Here is a 15354-nt window from a genome sequence, read left to right as displayed (position 1 = left end):
GGCCGGAATCCTTCTACTGGACTGCAAGGAAGGCCTTGGTTGTCTTTCTCAGGAGTCCCAGCCTACACAAGGGCAGCAGTCACTGAACTTCTGCCTGTGATTCTGCCAGGTAATTCAGCAGCCCCCCATTCAACAAGAGGGTTAGTCCACCCTTCTGAGAGCATTTCCTCTGTGCCCGGCCTATCCCAGGCGCTTTACAAATGTTGATTTATATCAACTTCAAAGCCCTATGAGGTGGGTACAACCACCACCCACATTGTACAGATGAGGAAGCTGAGGCCCAGAATGGCTCAGTAATCAGCCCAAGGTCACTGCCAGGAAGTGCTGGAACCAGAACAAAGCCAGACTGTCTAGCTCCAGAGCCAGTGTTACACAGCCCTGACCTCCCAAGAAGTACTTCCAGGAACGACCCGCCTCAGCGGCCACCACTGCCTATCCCTCTTCCCTATACCCTTCCCAGGTGGTACCCCTTTCTGAGCCTCCTTTCCCTATTAGCCCTGTCCTTGACCACAGGAGTCTCAGACTCTTAGAGCCAAAAGGAATCACGTTGCCCACAAAAGAGGAAACAGAGGCCTTAGAGGTGTAGGACCCACCCATGTCCCCCAAATTCATAAAAGTAATGGAGAAAAAGAAGCAGGTGCATTCAAAACAGCAAGAAATACTGCGACTGTGTGCCAGACACTGTTCCAAGTACTAGAGATGGGGATCACAGGCCGGGGGGCAGGTGACATTTAGTATGAAAACCATGAAACAAGATAATTTTAGATTTTAGTGGCAGGTGTTCTTGAGAAAACTGTAAAGTGAAAGGCCTGAGGAGTGGGACTGGGAAGGCCTTTCAGGGAGATGAGCTTTGGTCCCAGGTCCTCAGCTCGCTTTATAGAGGGACCTGTCTGATGAAAACAGGGACAGTCCAGAGGCTCCCAATTGCACTCTCCCCACTGCCGGGAGAAGAAGGCGGGTGGGTATTTTTATTCCCAGAAGGGGGATCTGGGGCAGAAAAATGTTAACCCACTTGCCCAAAGTCCCCGGCCGGGACCCGACCCTGTGAGATACGAGCGGGTAGGTTCACCTCCTCCGGAAAAGGGGCAGGGCAGCCCTTTCGGAGCCGCGCGTCGAAACCTATTGACCCAGCCAGGGGACGAGGCGCGCAACAGATCATCCGGGTCATCCAGGACAGTGACCCGGTCGCCATTGGCTCCCCGCGGAGGCGGGGTATCCGACGTGCGGTGCGCGCGCCGTGGGGAGGCGTTGCCGAGGACTGAGCGGAAAGGGGCGTGGTCACACGCGAACAGCCGTTGGCGGCACGGCCCACCTCCCGGACGTCGCGCGTCGCGGGCTTGGCGGCGACAATTGGCCGGCGCGGTGTAGGGGGCGGGGCGGAAGGTTCTGGAGGGGGCTGGCGGGCTCTGGAAGCTTCCGCCGGACGGGTATATAGAGTCCGGGACGGGGCGGCGGCTGAGCTGGGGTACGGCGATAGCTGGGCGGCGGGCCGTGGGCGTGGGCCATGGGCAAAGACTATTACCAGACGCTGGGCCTAGCCCGCGGCGCGTCAGACGAGGAGATCAAGCGGGCCTACCGCCGCCAGGCGCTGCGCTACCACCCAGACAAGAACAAGGAGCCCGGCGCCGAGGAGAAGTTCAAGGAGATCGCCGAGGCCTACGATGTGCTCAGCGACCCGCGCAAGCGCGAGATCTTCGACCGCTACGGGGAGGAAGGTGCGTGCGCGCGCGTGCGTGCGGCCGGGGGCGCGCCCCCGCCGTTTGACAGGAGGAGAAACCGAGGCCGGCGGCACGGCTGCAGCATCCCAGGGGCGGGGGTTGGTCCAGGTGGCGAATAGCCCCTGCCCTTTGGTCATGCGGACCTCCGCCCTCGGATTGGCAACCGCCGGATGGGAGGAGGAGCTCTGGCCGCGCCGCTCGCGCAGAAGCTTCTAGCATGTCTGGGGCTGCCCCTCCCTGGGTGTTTCCGCCCACGTCCCCGATCGCCCCCGGGTGCGGATCGAGAAGGGGACGGAGGCTTTTTTTGCTTGTGGTGCTACGTACCCCTGGCCCCAGCTCACCTGGGAGAGGTGCTGGGCCCCTCCACCCAGGGATGCCAAATCGGGCCTCTGGCTGAACGCCGGGACCACCTGCGGGCAGTGAGCCTGCAAAGGGGAGCGCCAGTTTGCCCCCATCTCCCTCTGGGGCCCCTGGGAGGGCGGAGTGAACTAATTCTTGTAAAGTGCTTATCCAGCACCGCGCCAGGCACGTAAATGGCAGCCTGCGCCCACAGTGGCGGTCCAGGTGCAGGGAATGGAGGGGACCGCCTCTGCCCAGCCTCCTGGGGTAGCTCTCCTCAGGGAAGGAGAAAGCCGCTTTCTTTTTTGTCCAGTTGCCCGTGGATGACTCAGGCTGGTTTCTGGGCTTGGTGTTAACAAACGAAGTGACTTTTTATATGAGGATAATGGCAAAGGTACCAGGGTTTGAGAATTTGAAAATCTCCTTGCGTTGTTTTACCAACATTTTTTAGTCTCCCTACACATCGCCAACCCTAAAGTATTTAGGAGTAAACACTTCCCTGAAAGCTGACTCTGGATGTGCTTTTTTCATCTGATGTCGTAGTGAATTCCTTGTAAGTCTTGTATCATTGTCGGGAGGGTGGGTCAGGGAAGAAGTGGCCGGATGTGTGTGGCCCCTAGAAAAAGCCATCTCAGAGCTTGAGCTCCCTCATCTCTGCTGTGCCACACGGAATTACCTGGATGGGGAATCTGCCTCTGTTGTTACAGTGGGGCGGGTGGGGGGGTAAAAGGTCAGGTTTTTCTTTGTCTTTTACTGACAGGCTAAAAAAAAAAATTTCTCGTCCAGTGTTCCTTAGCATTTTTCTCTTAAGGAAAGCCTCTGGGCAGCCACCTGACTTCTTGGAATTTTGCTTTTCAGGCCTAAAGGGCAGTGGCCCCAGTGGTGGGAGCAGCGGTGGTGCTAATGGTACCTCCTTCAGCTACACATTCCATGGAGACCCTCATGCCATGTTTGCTGAGATCTTCGGTGGCCGAAATCCCTTTGACACCTTTTTTGGGCAGCGGAACGGGGAGGAAGGCATGGACGTTGATGACCCGTTTACTGGCTTCCCCATGGGCATGGGCGGCTTTACAAACATGAACTTTGGCCGGTCTCGCCCTGTGCAAGAGCTCACCCGGAAAAAGCAAGACCCCCCTGTCACCCATGACCTTAGGGTTTCCCTTGAAGAGATCTACAGCGGCTGCACCAAGAAGATGAAGATCTCCCATAAACGGCTGAACCCAGACGGGAAGAGCATTCGCAATGAAGATAAAATTCTGACCATTGAAGTAAAACGGGGTTGGAAAGAAGGGACCAAAATCACCTTCCCCAAGGAGGGAGACCAGACCTCCAACAACATTCCAGCTGACATCGTCTTTGTTTTAAAGGACAAGCCACACAATATCTTTAAGAGAGATGGCTCTGATGTCATTTACCCAGCCAGGATCACCCTTCGGGAGGTAAGGCACTAGGCGGGGCAGTATCTGTGGGGGGAGATAGCTGGTTTTTGAAGCACTTTGGTATTTTTTTTTTTTTTAAGATTTTTATTGGGGAATTGGGGGAAGGGGAACAGACAAGTTGCTGTCGTTTTGTTCTTCAGTCTAGTTGTGGAGGACGTTGCTTCACTGGCCCAAGTTGGCACCATCATTGCGCTCTTCCCGGGTGAAGCAGATCAGTCGCCGGCCTCTGGACAGCCGCTCACTGCGGCTGCTGGCTGCTCACACTGGCTGCTGGCTACACACCGTAGCCCATGGCAACCCACCGCCACAGGGGCTGCAGCCTACGCCGTCGCTGGCGACTCACGGCAGCCCAGCTCCAGGTTGAGCTGTTGTTCAGCATCTTAGCTGTGGAGGGCAGTGTCATTGGCCCTCATATGTGGGATCCGAACCGGGGCCCTCTGGCATGCCAAGCCAGTTCTTAACCATCGCACCACTCGGCTGGCCCCACTTTGGTATTTTTTAACAGCTATATCTGAGCACTTGCTGCCTCCAGACTGGGGGGTGTGCAGCAGGAGCAAAGCTGACCAGGGCTCTGTTTTTTAGGAGCTTCCGTGCTGGTGACCTGGGTAAATCTGGAGGGCAGGGTCTAGCTGCAGAGGTCTGATGGCTCTTACCCTACCCCAAAAAGCCTCTGGGCAGGAGTGGAGCTTTCTAAGGTAACGTCCATCTAACTGTCACTTTGCTTTCCAAGGCTCTGTGTGGCTGTACTGTGAACGTCCCCACTCTGGATGGCAGGACCATACCCGTCGTGTTCAAAGATGTCATCAGGCCAGGCATGAGGCGAAAAGTTCCTGGAGAAGGCCTCCCCCTCCCCAAAACGCCCGAGAAACGTGGGGACCTCATTATTGAATTTGAAGTGATCTTCCCTGAAAGGATTCCCCAGGCATCAAGAACCAAACTTGAACAGGCCCTTCCGATATAGCCACCTCTGTTCCCCAAGGACTGACCAGGGACCTTTCCAGAGCTCAAGGATTTCTGGACCGTTCCACCAGTAGTGGACCCATGAGAAGGCGGGAGGGCCCAGGGAGGGCTTTCGTACTGCTGAATGTTTCCCAGAGAATATATTACAATCTTTCAAAGTCGTGAACTAGACTTCAGTGGTTTTTTGAGTGATAGGGCAGCAAGTGGTGGGAACAGCAGAAGGCATTCCAGTCTGTGCCACAGATCCTGCAGCTCTCCTGGAACGAGCCCAGCCCTCCTCCTCAAGGCCCTGCTCAGGACCAAGAGGCAGCCCCGCAACTGGATTTGAGCCCTCTGTCATCCCTTTGCTTGTTGCCGTTAGGAAATGTCAATCTGCTATCTTGGTTACCAGACCCTGTATGCTCTCCAGTTTCTGTTGTATGACCAGTTCATGTTTTATTCTGTATTTGTCTCCCATATTTTGCTCTTCCTCTGAAGAATCCCGTCTTTTGCCATCTCAAATTGAGAACCTAGACTATTTTTGCAGAACTGCCTGTCTGGCGCCCGCAAGCAATACCTCTCTCGTTTCCAGCAGGACCAAGGAAGCTAGCCTTAGTAAGTGAGAGTGACTTGTGCAGCCATCTCTCCCTTGGGGGTCAGGGGCCCTCTCAACCTCTGGCTCCGGGGGCCGAGTACGCTCACTTATGGGTCACTCTTTCTTTTCCTGTAAGGTAATCTTTGGCACACTGGGACCTCCCAGTGGCCCAGATCATTTTTTTGTTTAATGGACTCTGGACTCTTTCAAAGGGATCTGATCCTTTTGAATTTTGCACAGCCCTAGATATAATCCCTTTTGATAAAAGGGTCTTTACTCCTGATTACAGGAGCACTGTGGAACGTCTGTAAATATGTTTTTATAATTCTGTGTAAAGTTGGTGTGCACTCAAAGAAAGCAGTCCACGGCAGCTGCTGCTCTCTGTACAGGCCCATGATGGAATTCAGAAGGAACCTTGGGAGTGGGAGGGTTGGAACGAGTGTCTGTTCTCTGCAGGCCAGTCTGGTGCTCAGACTTTTAGACTCATTGTAAGTTGCCACTGCCAACACAAGACCAAAGCGTGTGACTTGTCATTGTGCAGCATGACAGCATTAAAGACTGATGCTAAACCTCAGGAGAGAGGTCCTGCGACTCTGTTTGAGGGGTTCTGCTGAATGGGGTGGGGAGCGGGCATCCCACCAAAGGCAACCAGGACAGGAGTCCTCGGCAAGAGAGAGAACTCTTCCCCTCCTTTGCTCAGTGTGGGGTGGGGAATGTCAATCCACCTGGGCTTTTGGAGACCCCAATACATTCAGAGCTTGGTTTTGGTTTTGGTTTTTGTGAAGGTTAGGACCAGAGTTAAGCATTTCCCCTTCCAGTCTTCCAGGACCTGGTGGCAGGAGCCCAGGAGCAGTGCATGGTCTGCCCTCTTAATCCCTCTCCACTCCTTTCTTGCTGGAACAGGCTGACTGTCAGGCAGGCCCTGGCCAAGCCAGACTATGATTCCAGCCCAGTTCTGGTGGCAGCCCCACCCTGGAGAAGACCATTTCCTGCACTGGCTTCATTTGCAGGCCACTGAAGCTGCTTTACTTTGTAACTTTTTTTAAGGAGCTGGTTTTATTATAAAGTAAGTAAGTATACATGCTGTAAGCAATGCATTGCTACTTTGCTACAAAAGGTCTTGGAGTAAAAACACCATATTTAAGTCAACCTAGGAGTGGCTTTCCCTTCCCACTTGAAACAGTTTAACCACTGAAAACAGTCTAGAGGGGAACACTGTCCAAGAGAACTTCCTGTAGTGAAGGGAATGTTTTCTTTAAATGGAAATTAAGATTAAATAAAATTAAAAATTCAATTTCTCAGTCATTTCAGCCACATTTCAAGTCCTCAGCAGCCACACGTGACTAGTAGCAAGTATTGGACAGCACAGAACTAGAGGGGTTGTCACTCAAATCTTAATACACTGGTCTATTAGAAGAGCAGCCGCATTAACCATCCTGTTTGGCATGTGACTTCATATATGGAAGCCAAAAGAGACCGACCTCATTACAAGAAATGTCTGCTGAACTACCTCTCGGGCATCAAGATGGCCTTTACTGCAGAATTGGCCCTGGCTTCAGTTGGGGTCACAGATCCCCAGGGCTGCCATCCCTTTGCCCCAGTCTCCATTATGTAACAGGTCCCTGTGAACTTCATGTCCAAGTGCCATGGGCACAAAGGTACCCAAAGCCTGAATGAAGGCACAGTAATGGGAACTTAGAGAAACAACCTACTGAGGGTGTGAGGGGTAGTGTGATTATTCAGGAAAGTGGCCATGGTGAAAAAGACAAGTGGACAGAAAGCCTGCCTCTCAAATGCATATTTTTTACCCACAGTGGATCTGATTGTGTCCAGAGTTGTTTGGTGGGTCCACTAGCAGACCATTCCTTCCTGGGCTGCCCCTTGTTGGATTCCTTCCCTACACTGCCTCTGAGCATGCTTCGGAGTTCCTTTCATGTCAGTACATGCAGGGCCGCCTCTGACCCATCTCATCTTAATCCATTGCACCAGCAGTGTCACATTTTTACGGGATTTAAACACAGTACAAAAGTCAAAATGTACATCTGGCCTGTGATAAGTCAAGTGGCCACCCACCTCTGGGCCTGCAGGTCTTTCCCGCTGTGCCAATATAGACAGGCCACGGCATCAGAGATTTCCTTTATTTTTTTCAACATTTTTTGTGCATCCTCAGAGAGTGCTTATATAAGCACAAGTATAATTTCTAAATTTTCAGTTAAAATTGTTGGCTGTGTAATCGCAGTACCAAACTTGCAAGGGCACATAGAGTGAGAATCCCCACTCTGCTATTCAATCCACCCACAGCGAATGTGCCACTGCCTCCTGTGCCTTTCCTGAGATGCACAAATGCGATTTTCTGTTAACACAAATGGTACATACTGTATGCTCCGCATTTCCCCCCCACATTATATATTGTAGAATTAAAAAGCTTCCTCATTCCTGTTACTATACACCTTTATTCTGCCACGCCTACCCAGGTAGGTGTGATGAAGATCCAAGTCCATGGTGGCCCGTTTCTCTCCCCTAACCATTGTTCCCGCTTCCAGGCTTGAGTCACAGTTAAACCACTTTCTGGCTTTATGACCTTGGGCAAGTGACTTAACCTCTCTGTGCCTCAGTTTCTTCAACTGCATAATGGGCATAATGATACAGTAGGTACCCCTTTATCCAAGGTTTCGCTTTCCATGGTTTCAGTTAACCCCAGTCAACCGCTGTCCAACATTAAATAGAAATTTCTAGAAATAATTCATGTTTTAAATTGTATGCTATTCTGAGTAGCTTGATGAAGTCTCCCTCCATCCTACCTGCCTGGGGCATGAATCATTGCTTTTGTCCAGCTTATCCACACTGTATATGCTCCCTAGCCCCATGTTCCATCCCCAACCCCAACCCCCACCCCCACCCCCACTGTTACTTAGTAGCAGTCTCTGTGATCAGATTAACTCTGGTGGTATCAGAGTGCTTGTGTTCAAGTAACACTTATTTTACTTAACAATGGCCCCAAAGCACAAGAGTAGTGATGCTGGCAATTCATATATGCCAAAGAGAAGATGTAACATTCTTTTAAGTGAAATGGTGAAAGTTCTCAATAAGAGAGACCACATTCACATAACTTTTATTACAGTGTATTATAATTGTTCTATTTTATTGTTAATCTCTGTGCTAATTTATAAATTAAACTTCATCATAGGTATGTATAGAAAAACATAGTATATATAGGGTTCCATACCATCTGTGGTTTCAGGCATCCTCTAGGGGTCTTGAACTGTTATTTCCCACAGATAAGCGGGGACTACCATAGAACCTCTTCTAGGGTTGCAAGGACTTCCAGATACAGATACCCACACCCGAGGGCCTGGCATGAACCAGCACTGTGTGTCAGTTATCAGCATCACTACACCCTTACATGAAGCTCTCTTGGCCCACAGCCCTTAATCCCAAAGACCAGGTGTCCCAGGTCTTTCAGGTCAGCTTCTAAAACCAAATCCCCAGGCGAGCTGCTGAGACCCTCAGGTTGAGCCCTGGACCCTGCCCAGCCCAAGGACACTCTTACGTAAAGCAGGCTCACTCCCCCGCTCTCTTGTGACAACCTGCTCACTCAACAGAGGCAGCAGAACAGTGGGCTGTGGGGCTGAGCTGCCCTGGCTCTGAATCCTGGATCTGCCACTGCTGCTGTTTGTCCTTGAGCAAGTGACTTCACTTCTCTGAGTCTCAATGCCCTCCTTTGAAAACCAGGGTCAAATAAAGGTACAGTTTTCATAGGGGTGTTGTGAAAACTGGGAGAGGCAATGTATCAGGAGGCAAAAGAACATGGTTTTAAGATCTTGGCTTCTGTAGGGTGGCTGTGCTGAGTTCAAGTTCTGCTCACTACATCCCCCTAAGCAAATCACAAAATGTCTAAGAGCCTCAGTTTCCTCCCATGTGAAACAGGACTAATTATAGCAGCCACCCCTTCTCACTGCCCCAGAGTGAAAACTCAGACAGCTAACCCCTGAGGAGGACTTTACACTAATGCACTCAGCAGAATACCTGCCCCAGGTCTCCTTGAATATTACTTATTAGTTACTAATTATAGACGCACACAGCATGGTGCCTGACATATCATAAGCACTTGTCCATTCAATAAACATTTACTGAATACCTACTGTGTGCCCAGCCCTGTTCTTGATGCTGGGGACACAGCAGTGAACAAAACTGGACAAAATGCCTGCCCTTGCAGAGCTGACAGTCAAGTGGGGTGGGGGAAAAAGAAAATAAGAATAAATGAATAAAGCATCTAATACACTAGATAATGATGGAGAAATATAAAACAAGCGGGTCGAGAGTGTTGAGTTCAATTTTAAGTAACAAGCTCAGTAAATGCTTCACTGAGACGGTGACATTTGAGCAAAGACTTGGAGGTAAGGAGGAAGCCAGCTGGATAGTGAACGAAGAGTATTCCAGAGGGAACAGCCTGTGCAAAGGCCCTGAGTAGTTTAAGGAACAGCCAGGAGCTCAGTGAGGCCAGAGCAGAGTGAGTGAGGGAAGATGGGAAGAGGGAAGATGGGAGGAGGTGAGGATAGGTAGGGGTGATGGAGCAAATGGTAAACGGCCTGGTAGGCTACAGGGAGAACTTTTGGTGGGCTTTTCCTCTAAGAAGGGTAGGAACTTGTGAGCTGTTTAGTTTTGTCTTAATTTTCCTTCCCTGGAGGTAGAGAGGTGGAGTGTCATTTGATTGTAATATAACTTCAAGTTCCTGAAATCTGTCATCATCAGTCTCAAAATTTCAGTGCACCAACTTTCCATCTTAAAATAGCACAACACAAACAAGCACCTATACTTTCTATTAAAATCTAGTCCTTAAAGTACATGTACTCCTGTTCTGTCCCACAGACCTGAGAACATTTTCACAGTCTGCTGTTTCCACACTTGTCCAAGATGAGGTGGGGGAGGAAGGCTGGAGCTCTGTGATGTATTCAGTCAGGCATCTTCCCTCTTTGTCATGAGGGGAGGAGAGACAACTTTGGAAACACTCCAGAAGGTACCCCACCCCTTCAGAGCAACAGAGTTTCCTTGAGATCGCCCACCATCTTTGCATCACCAGTGCCCAGAGCTGCACCTGGCCCAGAACTGACTCTGAGTGTTTGTTGAATGAATCATTGAGTGACAAAAGTGATTCAGACCAGAGGTCCTGTAACAATTGCCCTGTGACCACTCATGTCAGCGAGTATACAGAGGAAGGACAAGCCAGGCCGGAGGTCTGCTGTGGTCCCTCCAGGAAGGGCCCCCCACATACTTGACTTCCTTCAGCTCCCTAGGAGTGGATGTTCTCTCTGGCTCCAGGAAAGGCCCTCTTTCCTGGGGACCTGTTCCTGTGTCATAATTCACTGGGTACAGCTCCTGAGGGCCAGCTCAACAGTAGGCCTCAGGAGAACCAAACCCAGTGAGCAGCAAACACAGCGATCTGGGGGTCTCCACAGTCTTCTGGGAAACACAGGCCTAACTGAAACAAAGGTTTCAGTATCTTGCGGCTGACACAACAAAGTACCACAAACGGAGGGGCTTAAAATAACAGGAATTGATTCTCTCAAACTGTGGAAGCCAGAAATTCAAACCCAAGGTGTGGGCAGGGTGGGTTCCTTCTGGAGGCCCTGAGGGAGAATCTATCCCAAGACCTCTCTCCTGGCTGCTGGTGGCTGCCAGCCATCGTTGGCAGTCCCTGGCTTGTAGCTGTATCACTCCAGTCTCTGCCTCCATTTTTACATGCCCCTCCCCTCTACATGTCTCTGGGTCTTTGTCTTATAAAGACACAGTGTCATTGGATTCAGGGCTCACCCTAACGCAAAATAGCCTCATCTCCAGATCCTTAATTACATCTGCAAAGATCTTTATGCAAAATAAGGTCACATTCATAGGGTTGGGTATATGGATTTTTTTTGTGGGGGGAGGTGCACCATTCAGCCCATTACACTGGGCAGGGCACTTCCTATGACCAGAGAGCTTAGAGGGTAGAGGCCTGGCAGGCCCTGGGCACACAGGCCAGGGGACAGGAGCTTGTCAGGGCTCAGTGATAGACCACTGGAGTTGAGGCCCCATGGAGGAGGCCCCTAGGCAGGCAAGGGGTGTGGACCCAGAAAGCCTAGGGAGCAAGAGGCTCTAAGACTGGGTGTGGCAGGAACAGAGAAAGCAGGAGAGTAGGGTGGGGCATGCCCAGGATTAATATAGGCCAGTCATCAGGGCCCTGCTGAGACAGGCCTGGGTGCCTGAGGTAGAGGAGAATCAGGCTGAAAGAGTTTGAATCAAGAGGGACATGGTGTGATTTGCTTTTACCTGGAAGTTGGCACTGCCACCTGGGTGGTTTGTTTCATTGGGGGCCCAACTTTCTTTTGTTTTTTTAAAAGATTTTATTGGGGAATTGGGGGAGGGGAACAGCATTGGGGAACCGGGGAATGGGAACAGATAAGTTGCTGTCCTTTTGTTCTTCAGTCTAGTTGTGGAGGACATCACTTCACTGACCCATGTTAGTATTCTCATTGTGCTCTTCCTGGGTGATGCAGATGGAAGGCGGCTCACAGCAGCAACAGCCACTCACGGTAGCTTACTGCAGCCCACTGCAGCAGGGGCTGCAGCCTACCGCCGTCGCGGGTGACTCACAGCAGCCCAACTCCAGGTTGAGCTGTTGTTCACCATCTTAGCTGTAGAGGGCGCAGCATCACTGGCCCTAATGTGGGATCCGACCCCAACTTTCTTTAGGAAGATTATGCTGGATATCAACATGGCCTGACCTGACTCCAGATGAAATACTTCAGTGAAGGGTGTTTTGAGGACACATGGACTCATGGTGGAGCGGGGGAGGGGCATCAAGCAAAGGACGGAGGGGATCTGGCTGAGGTGCTCACAGGGGTTCTCTGGCTGCTGTGGGGGCAAAACACTGGTGTGTAGCCAGGGCAGAACTGAGAGACCAGAGAGAGAAGTCAGCTGCTGGAGATATGGGGTTGGGCCAGGTGGGGGCTGAGGTGGTGGGAAATGATTGGAGATGTGTTTTGAAAGGAGATCGGCCCATTGGCCCTCCAGAAAATAGCACTGCTGCTAGGTTTTATCGTGACCTCCTAAAATCCAGTAGCCAAAAGCAGGTGCCCAAGCCGGTGCTGAGACCTGAGGCCACAGGACCCAGGGCCACCTCTTCTGCTTCCCATCCAGGCCCATCCTGCTGAGTCCAGTCCTGCCTGGCTCTAGAGGGAGCCCAACCTACAGGCCACAAAAAGCCAGGCAATCAAACTCCGGGATCACTCTAGCCAGGGCAATGTCCCTCCTCGGTCTCCCCTGTCCCCCACATCTCAGAGTCAGGCTCCAAATTGAGGAAGGTGGCAACCCCAGAGGGATGTCACATGTGCTGGAGTTGGAGCTGAAGTGACACATTCATCAGTTGCTGTGCAACTTGGAGCCGGTGGCTCCCCCTCTTTTAGCCTCAGTCTCCTCCTCTGTAAAATGGAGACAATATCCACTGGGATTGCTCCTGAAAAGCAGCCAGCACAGGGCTTGGCACACAGTAAGAGCTTAATAAAGGTTTCTATTTCTATCATGTTTCTATTATGACATCCAGTTTTATCCCTGTGCCCTCAGTACAGTTGAATGATAGCAGCTGGTGTTCACGGAGCACTTACTGTCTTCCAGGTACCATTGTAGGCATTTGACACAGAATAGCTCATTTCATGCTAATATAATGGTAACAACTTTAGAATTATTATGCCCATTTATGGGTATATCCCCATTTTACAGATGAGGAGACTGAGGCACATGGGGGAAGGGGCTCACGCAGGGTCACACAGCTGGCGAGCAGCACAGGTTATGGAGAAATATGACTGTACGCTACCCCACAACCCAAAGTGGACTAGAGGTGCAATAAAGACACAGGAAAAGTAAAACCATTGAATGAATAGAAGGAAATGTAGAAGAATACCTTTGTGAGTGAAGAGTAGAAAGGGCCTCCTTAATGAATGTCATGGGCAAAAACGACAAAATAGGCAACTTCTATTACATTGAAATTAAGAATTTCCTTCTAATGAAGAATATCACAAACAAAGCGAATCGTCACATGACAGAATGGGAGAACATATTTGCAAAGTTAAAAACTGTAGCTACCTCACAGGGTCATTAGGACAGTTACAAGGTTTAATAATACAAAATTCTTAGAACAGTGCTTGGCATATAGGAAGCTCTATCTAAACATTATCTATTAATATCATTGTTGAAACTGACAAGGGCTCAATATCCCAGCTTTATTCAGTAGGACTATGCAAGAGCATATGTAATTTTAAATTTCCCAGTAGACACATTAAAATAGTAAAAAGAAACAGGTAAAATTAATTTGAAGAATACATTTTATTTAACCCAATACATCCACATTATTATTATATTGACATGTAATCAGTATATAAACGAGTTAATGAGATGTGATATTTTACATCCTCTTTTCTTTCTACTAAGTCTTCGAAATTCGGTGTGTATTTCACACTGACAGTACATCTCAATTTGTATTAGCCATATTTCAAGTCCTCAATAACAATATGAAAGCAGAGCATTCATATTAGACAAATAAGATTGGACAGTGCAGTTCTAGACTCTGAGGAACTCATGCAAATGGACAGGAAAAGATAGCAAGCTCAAGTGCAAAATGGGCAAAAGCTATGAAAAGGCAATTTACAGAGGCGGAGAACCAGAAGGCCATCAAGCAAATGAGGGCATGCTCAAAATAATTAGAATCCAGAAAAATGTAATACAAAGCAATGGTGATGTCACTTGACAGCGAGTCAGAGTGACAAAAATTAGAAAGCTGGAAAAATGCCAACAGCTGGCAGAAATGTGGGGATATGGGACCCTTCCACATTGCCAGTGGGTGAGATGGGGGCAGCTAGTCTGGGTGGGGGAGGGCACATAGCAATTGAGTTGTGTCCTGTGACTCAGCGTCTCTGCATCCAGGACTCTCTCCTAGGGAGAGTCTTACCAGGTCCCGAAAGGGCATGTCCATGGCTGTCCACTGTGGTGTAGTGAGCTGGAGGCTGCCTATCCTTGGGGGACAGAACAGTAAGATGCAAGGGATGCATCTCATGGAGCATCAAGCAGAAGTTAGAAGAAAACAGTCAAGAAATTAGTAACACCAGATGGATCCTCAAGGTATAGTGCAAAACAAGCAATACTATGCTGAGTGGGGAAAAAAGTAAAAAGCCCAATACAATAGAAAGCCCATATAAAACAGTGCACATTTTCAAGGAAAGATAAACACAAAGGTGCACATTAAACTCACTGGAGGGTCACCTCTGGGGGTTGGGGGAAAACGGGGGTATTTTTCCCAATGTTTATTTTGAAATTTTAAAAGCTATAGAAAATTTAACAAGAATAATACAATGAATACCCATATACATGTAGCACTCTCCTGGATTCAGTGGCAATTGTTATTATTTTGTCACATTTGTTTTCTCTCAATGTATTAATACTAATATATACCATATTATATTATATATAAAATATTGTATACATATATAATTTTTTTCTGAACCATTTGACAGTTGCAGCCATAAAAAATTTAACACTAAATAATTCAGCCTGTATCACCTAATAATAAGACCATTCTCTTATGTAACACAGTAACACAGTACAATGCTCACCCTTAGGAAATTTAACATGGATACAATATTATAATCTAATATCCACTCAACATTCAAATATCCCCAATTATCCCAAGAATATCTTCATAGCTCTTTTGTTTTTTATTGACTTTTCTTTTTTTTTAAAGATTTAATTGGGGAATTGAGGGAAGGGAACAGCATTGGGGAATCGAGGAAGGGGAACAGACAGGTAGAAAAATTGCTGTTTTTTTGTTCTTCAGTCTAGTTGTGGAGGACGTCGCATCACTGGCCCATGTTGGCATGATCATTGTGCTCTTCCCAGGTGAGGCATTCGGTCGCTGGTCATTGGTCGGCCGCTCTCTGTGGCTCACAGCAGCTCTCGCCAGCTGCCAGCCTCTCACGCTGGCTGCCAATCACTCATGTAGCTTATGGCAGTCCACTGCAGCCCTGCTGTAGCCTATGCGGCCGCCGGCGACTCACAGCAGCCCAGCTCCAGGTCGAGCTGTTGTTCATCATCTTAGCTGTAGAGGGCGCAGCGTCACTGGCCCTTAATGTGGGATCCGAACCCTGGCCTGGCTGCTTAGAGCTGGTGCTCCCAAGCGAGCTCTTAACCAACTGAGCCACTCGGCTGGCCCTTTCTTGACATTTTTATCAAAGATCCAATCAAGGATCACAGTGGGTTTGGTTGTCATCTTTCTTATCTCCTTCAATCTAGAACTGCT

The 15354-nt window shown here is 49.4% G+C and overlaps 1 protein-coding gene across 2 annotated transcripts; it reads left to right on the top strand.

Annotated features, from left to right (window-relative positions):
* The first annotated feature begins 1299 nt into the window (after nucleotides 1-1299).
* Nucleotides 1300-5606, top strand: DNAJB1 (DnaJ heat shock protein family (Hsp40) member B1). 2 transcript variants are annotated; one of them, XM_019664184.1, is made up of 3 exons: nucleotides 1300-1715; nucleotides 2916-3496; nucleotides 4227-5606. In XM_019664184.1, the coding sequence occupies exons 1-3, from the start codon at nucleotides 1505-1507 to the stop codon at nucleotides 4455-4457; spliced, it is 1023 nt and encodes a 340-aa protein (XP_019519729.1). In that variant the 5' UTR covers nucleotides 1300-1504; the 3' UTR covers nucleotides 4458-5606. The 2 variants fall into 2 exon arrangements, with proteins under 2 accessions (XP_019519729.1, XP_019519730.1); XM_019664185.1 differs by lacking the exon at nucleotides 1300-1715 and adding an exon at nucleotides 1834-2610 and having other exon boundaries at nucleotides 4227-5604.
* Nucleotides 5607-15354: the final 9748 nt, after the last annotated feature.

Source organism: Hipposideros armiger, unplaced genomic scaffold (genome assembly GCF_001890085.2).
Source record: "Hipposideros armiger isolate ML-2016 unplaced genomic scaffold, ASM189008v1 scaffold_417, whole genome shotgun sequence".
Lineage (NCBI taxonomy): Eukaryota > Metazoa > Chordata > Mammalia > Chiroptera > Hipposideridae > Hipposideros > Hipposideros armiger.
This window is presented reverse-complemented; position numbering and strand designations above follow the sequence as displayed.

Coding starts and splice junctions, on each gene's coding strand:
- DNAJB1 (XM_019664184.1), top strand. CDS start 1,505: ATGGGCAAAGACTATTACCAGACGCTGGGCCTAGCCCGCGGCGCGTCA. Junction 1,716..2,915: donor CGACCGCTACGGGGAGGAAG/GTGCGTGCGCGC, acceptor TTTGCTTTTCAG/GCCTAAAGGGCAGTGGCCCC. Junction 3,497..4,226: donor CCAGGATCACCCTTCGGGAG/GTAAGGCACTAG, acceptor TTGCTTTCCAAG/GCTCTGTGTGGCTGTACTGT.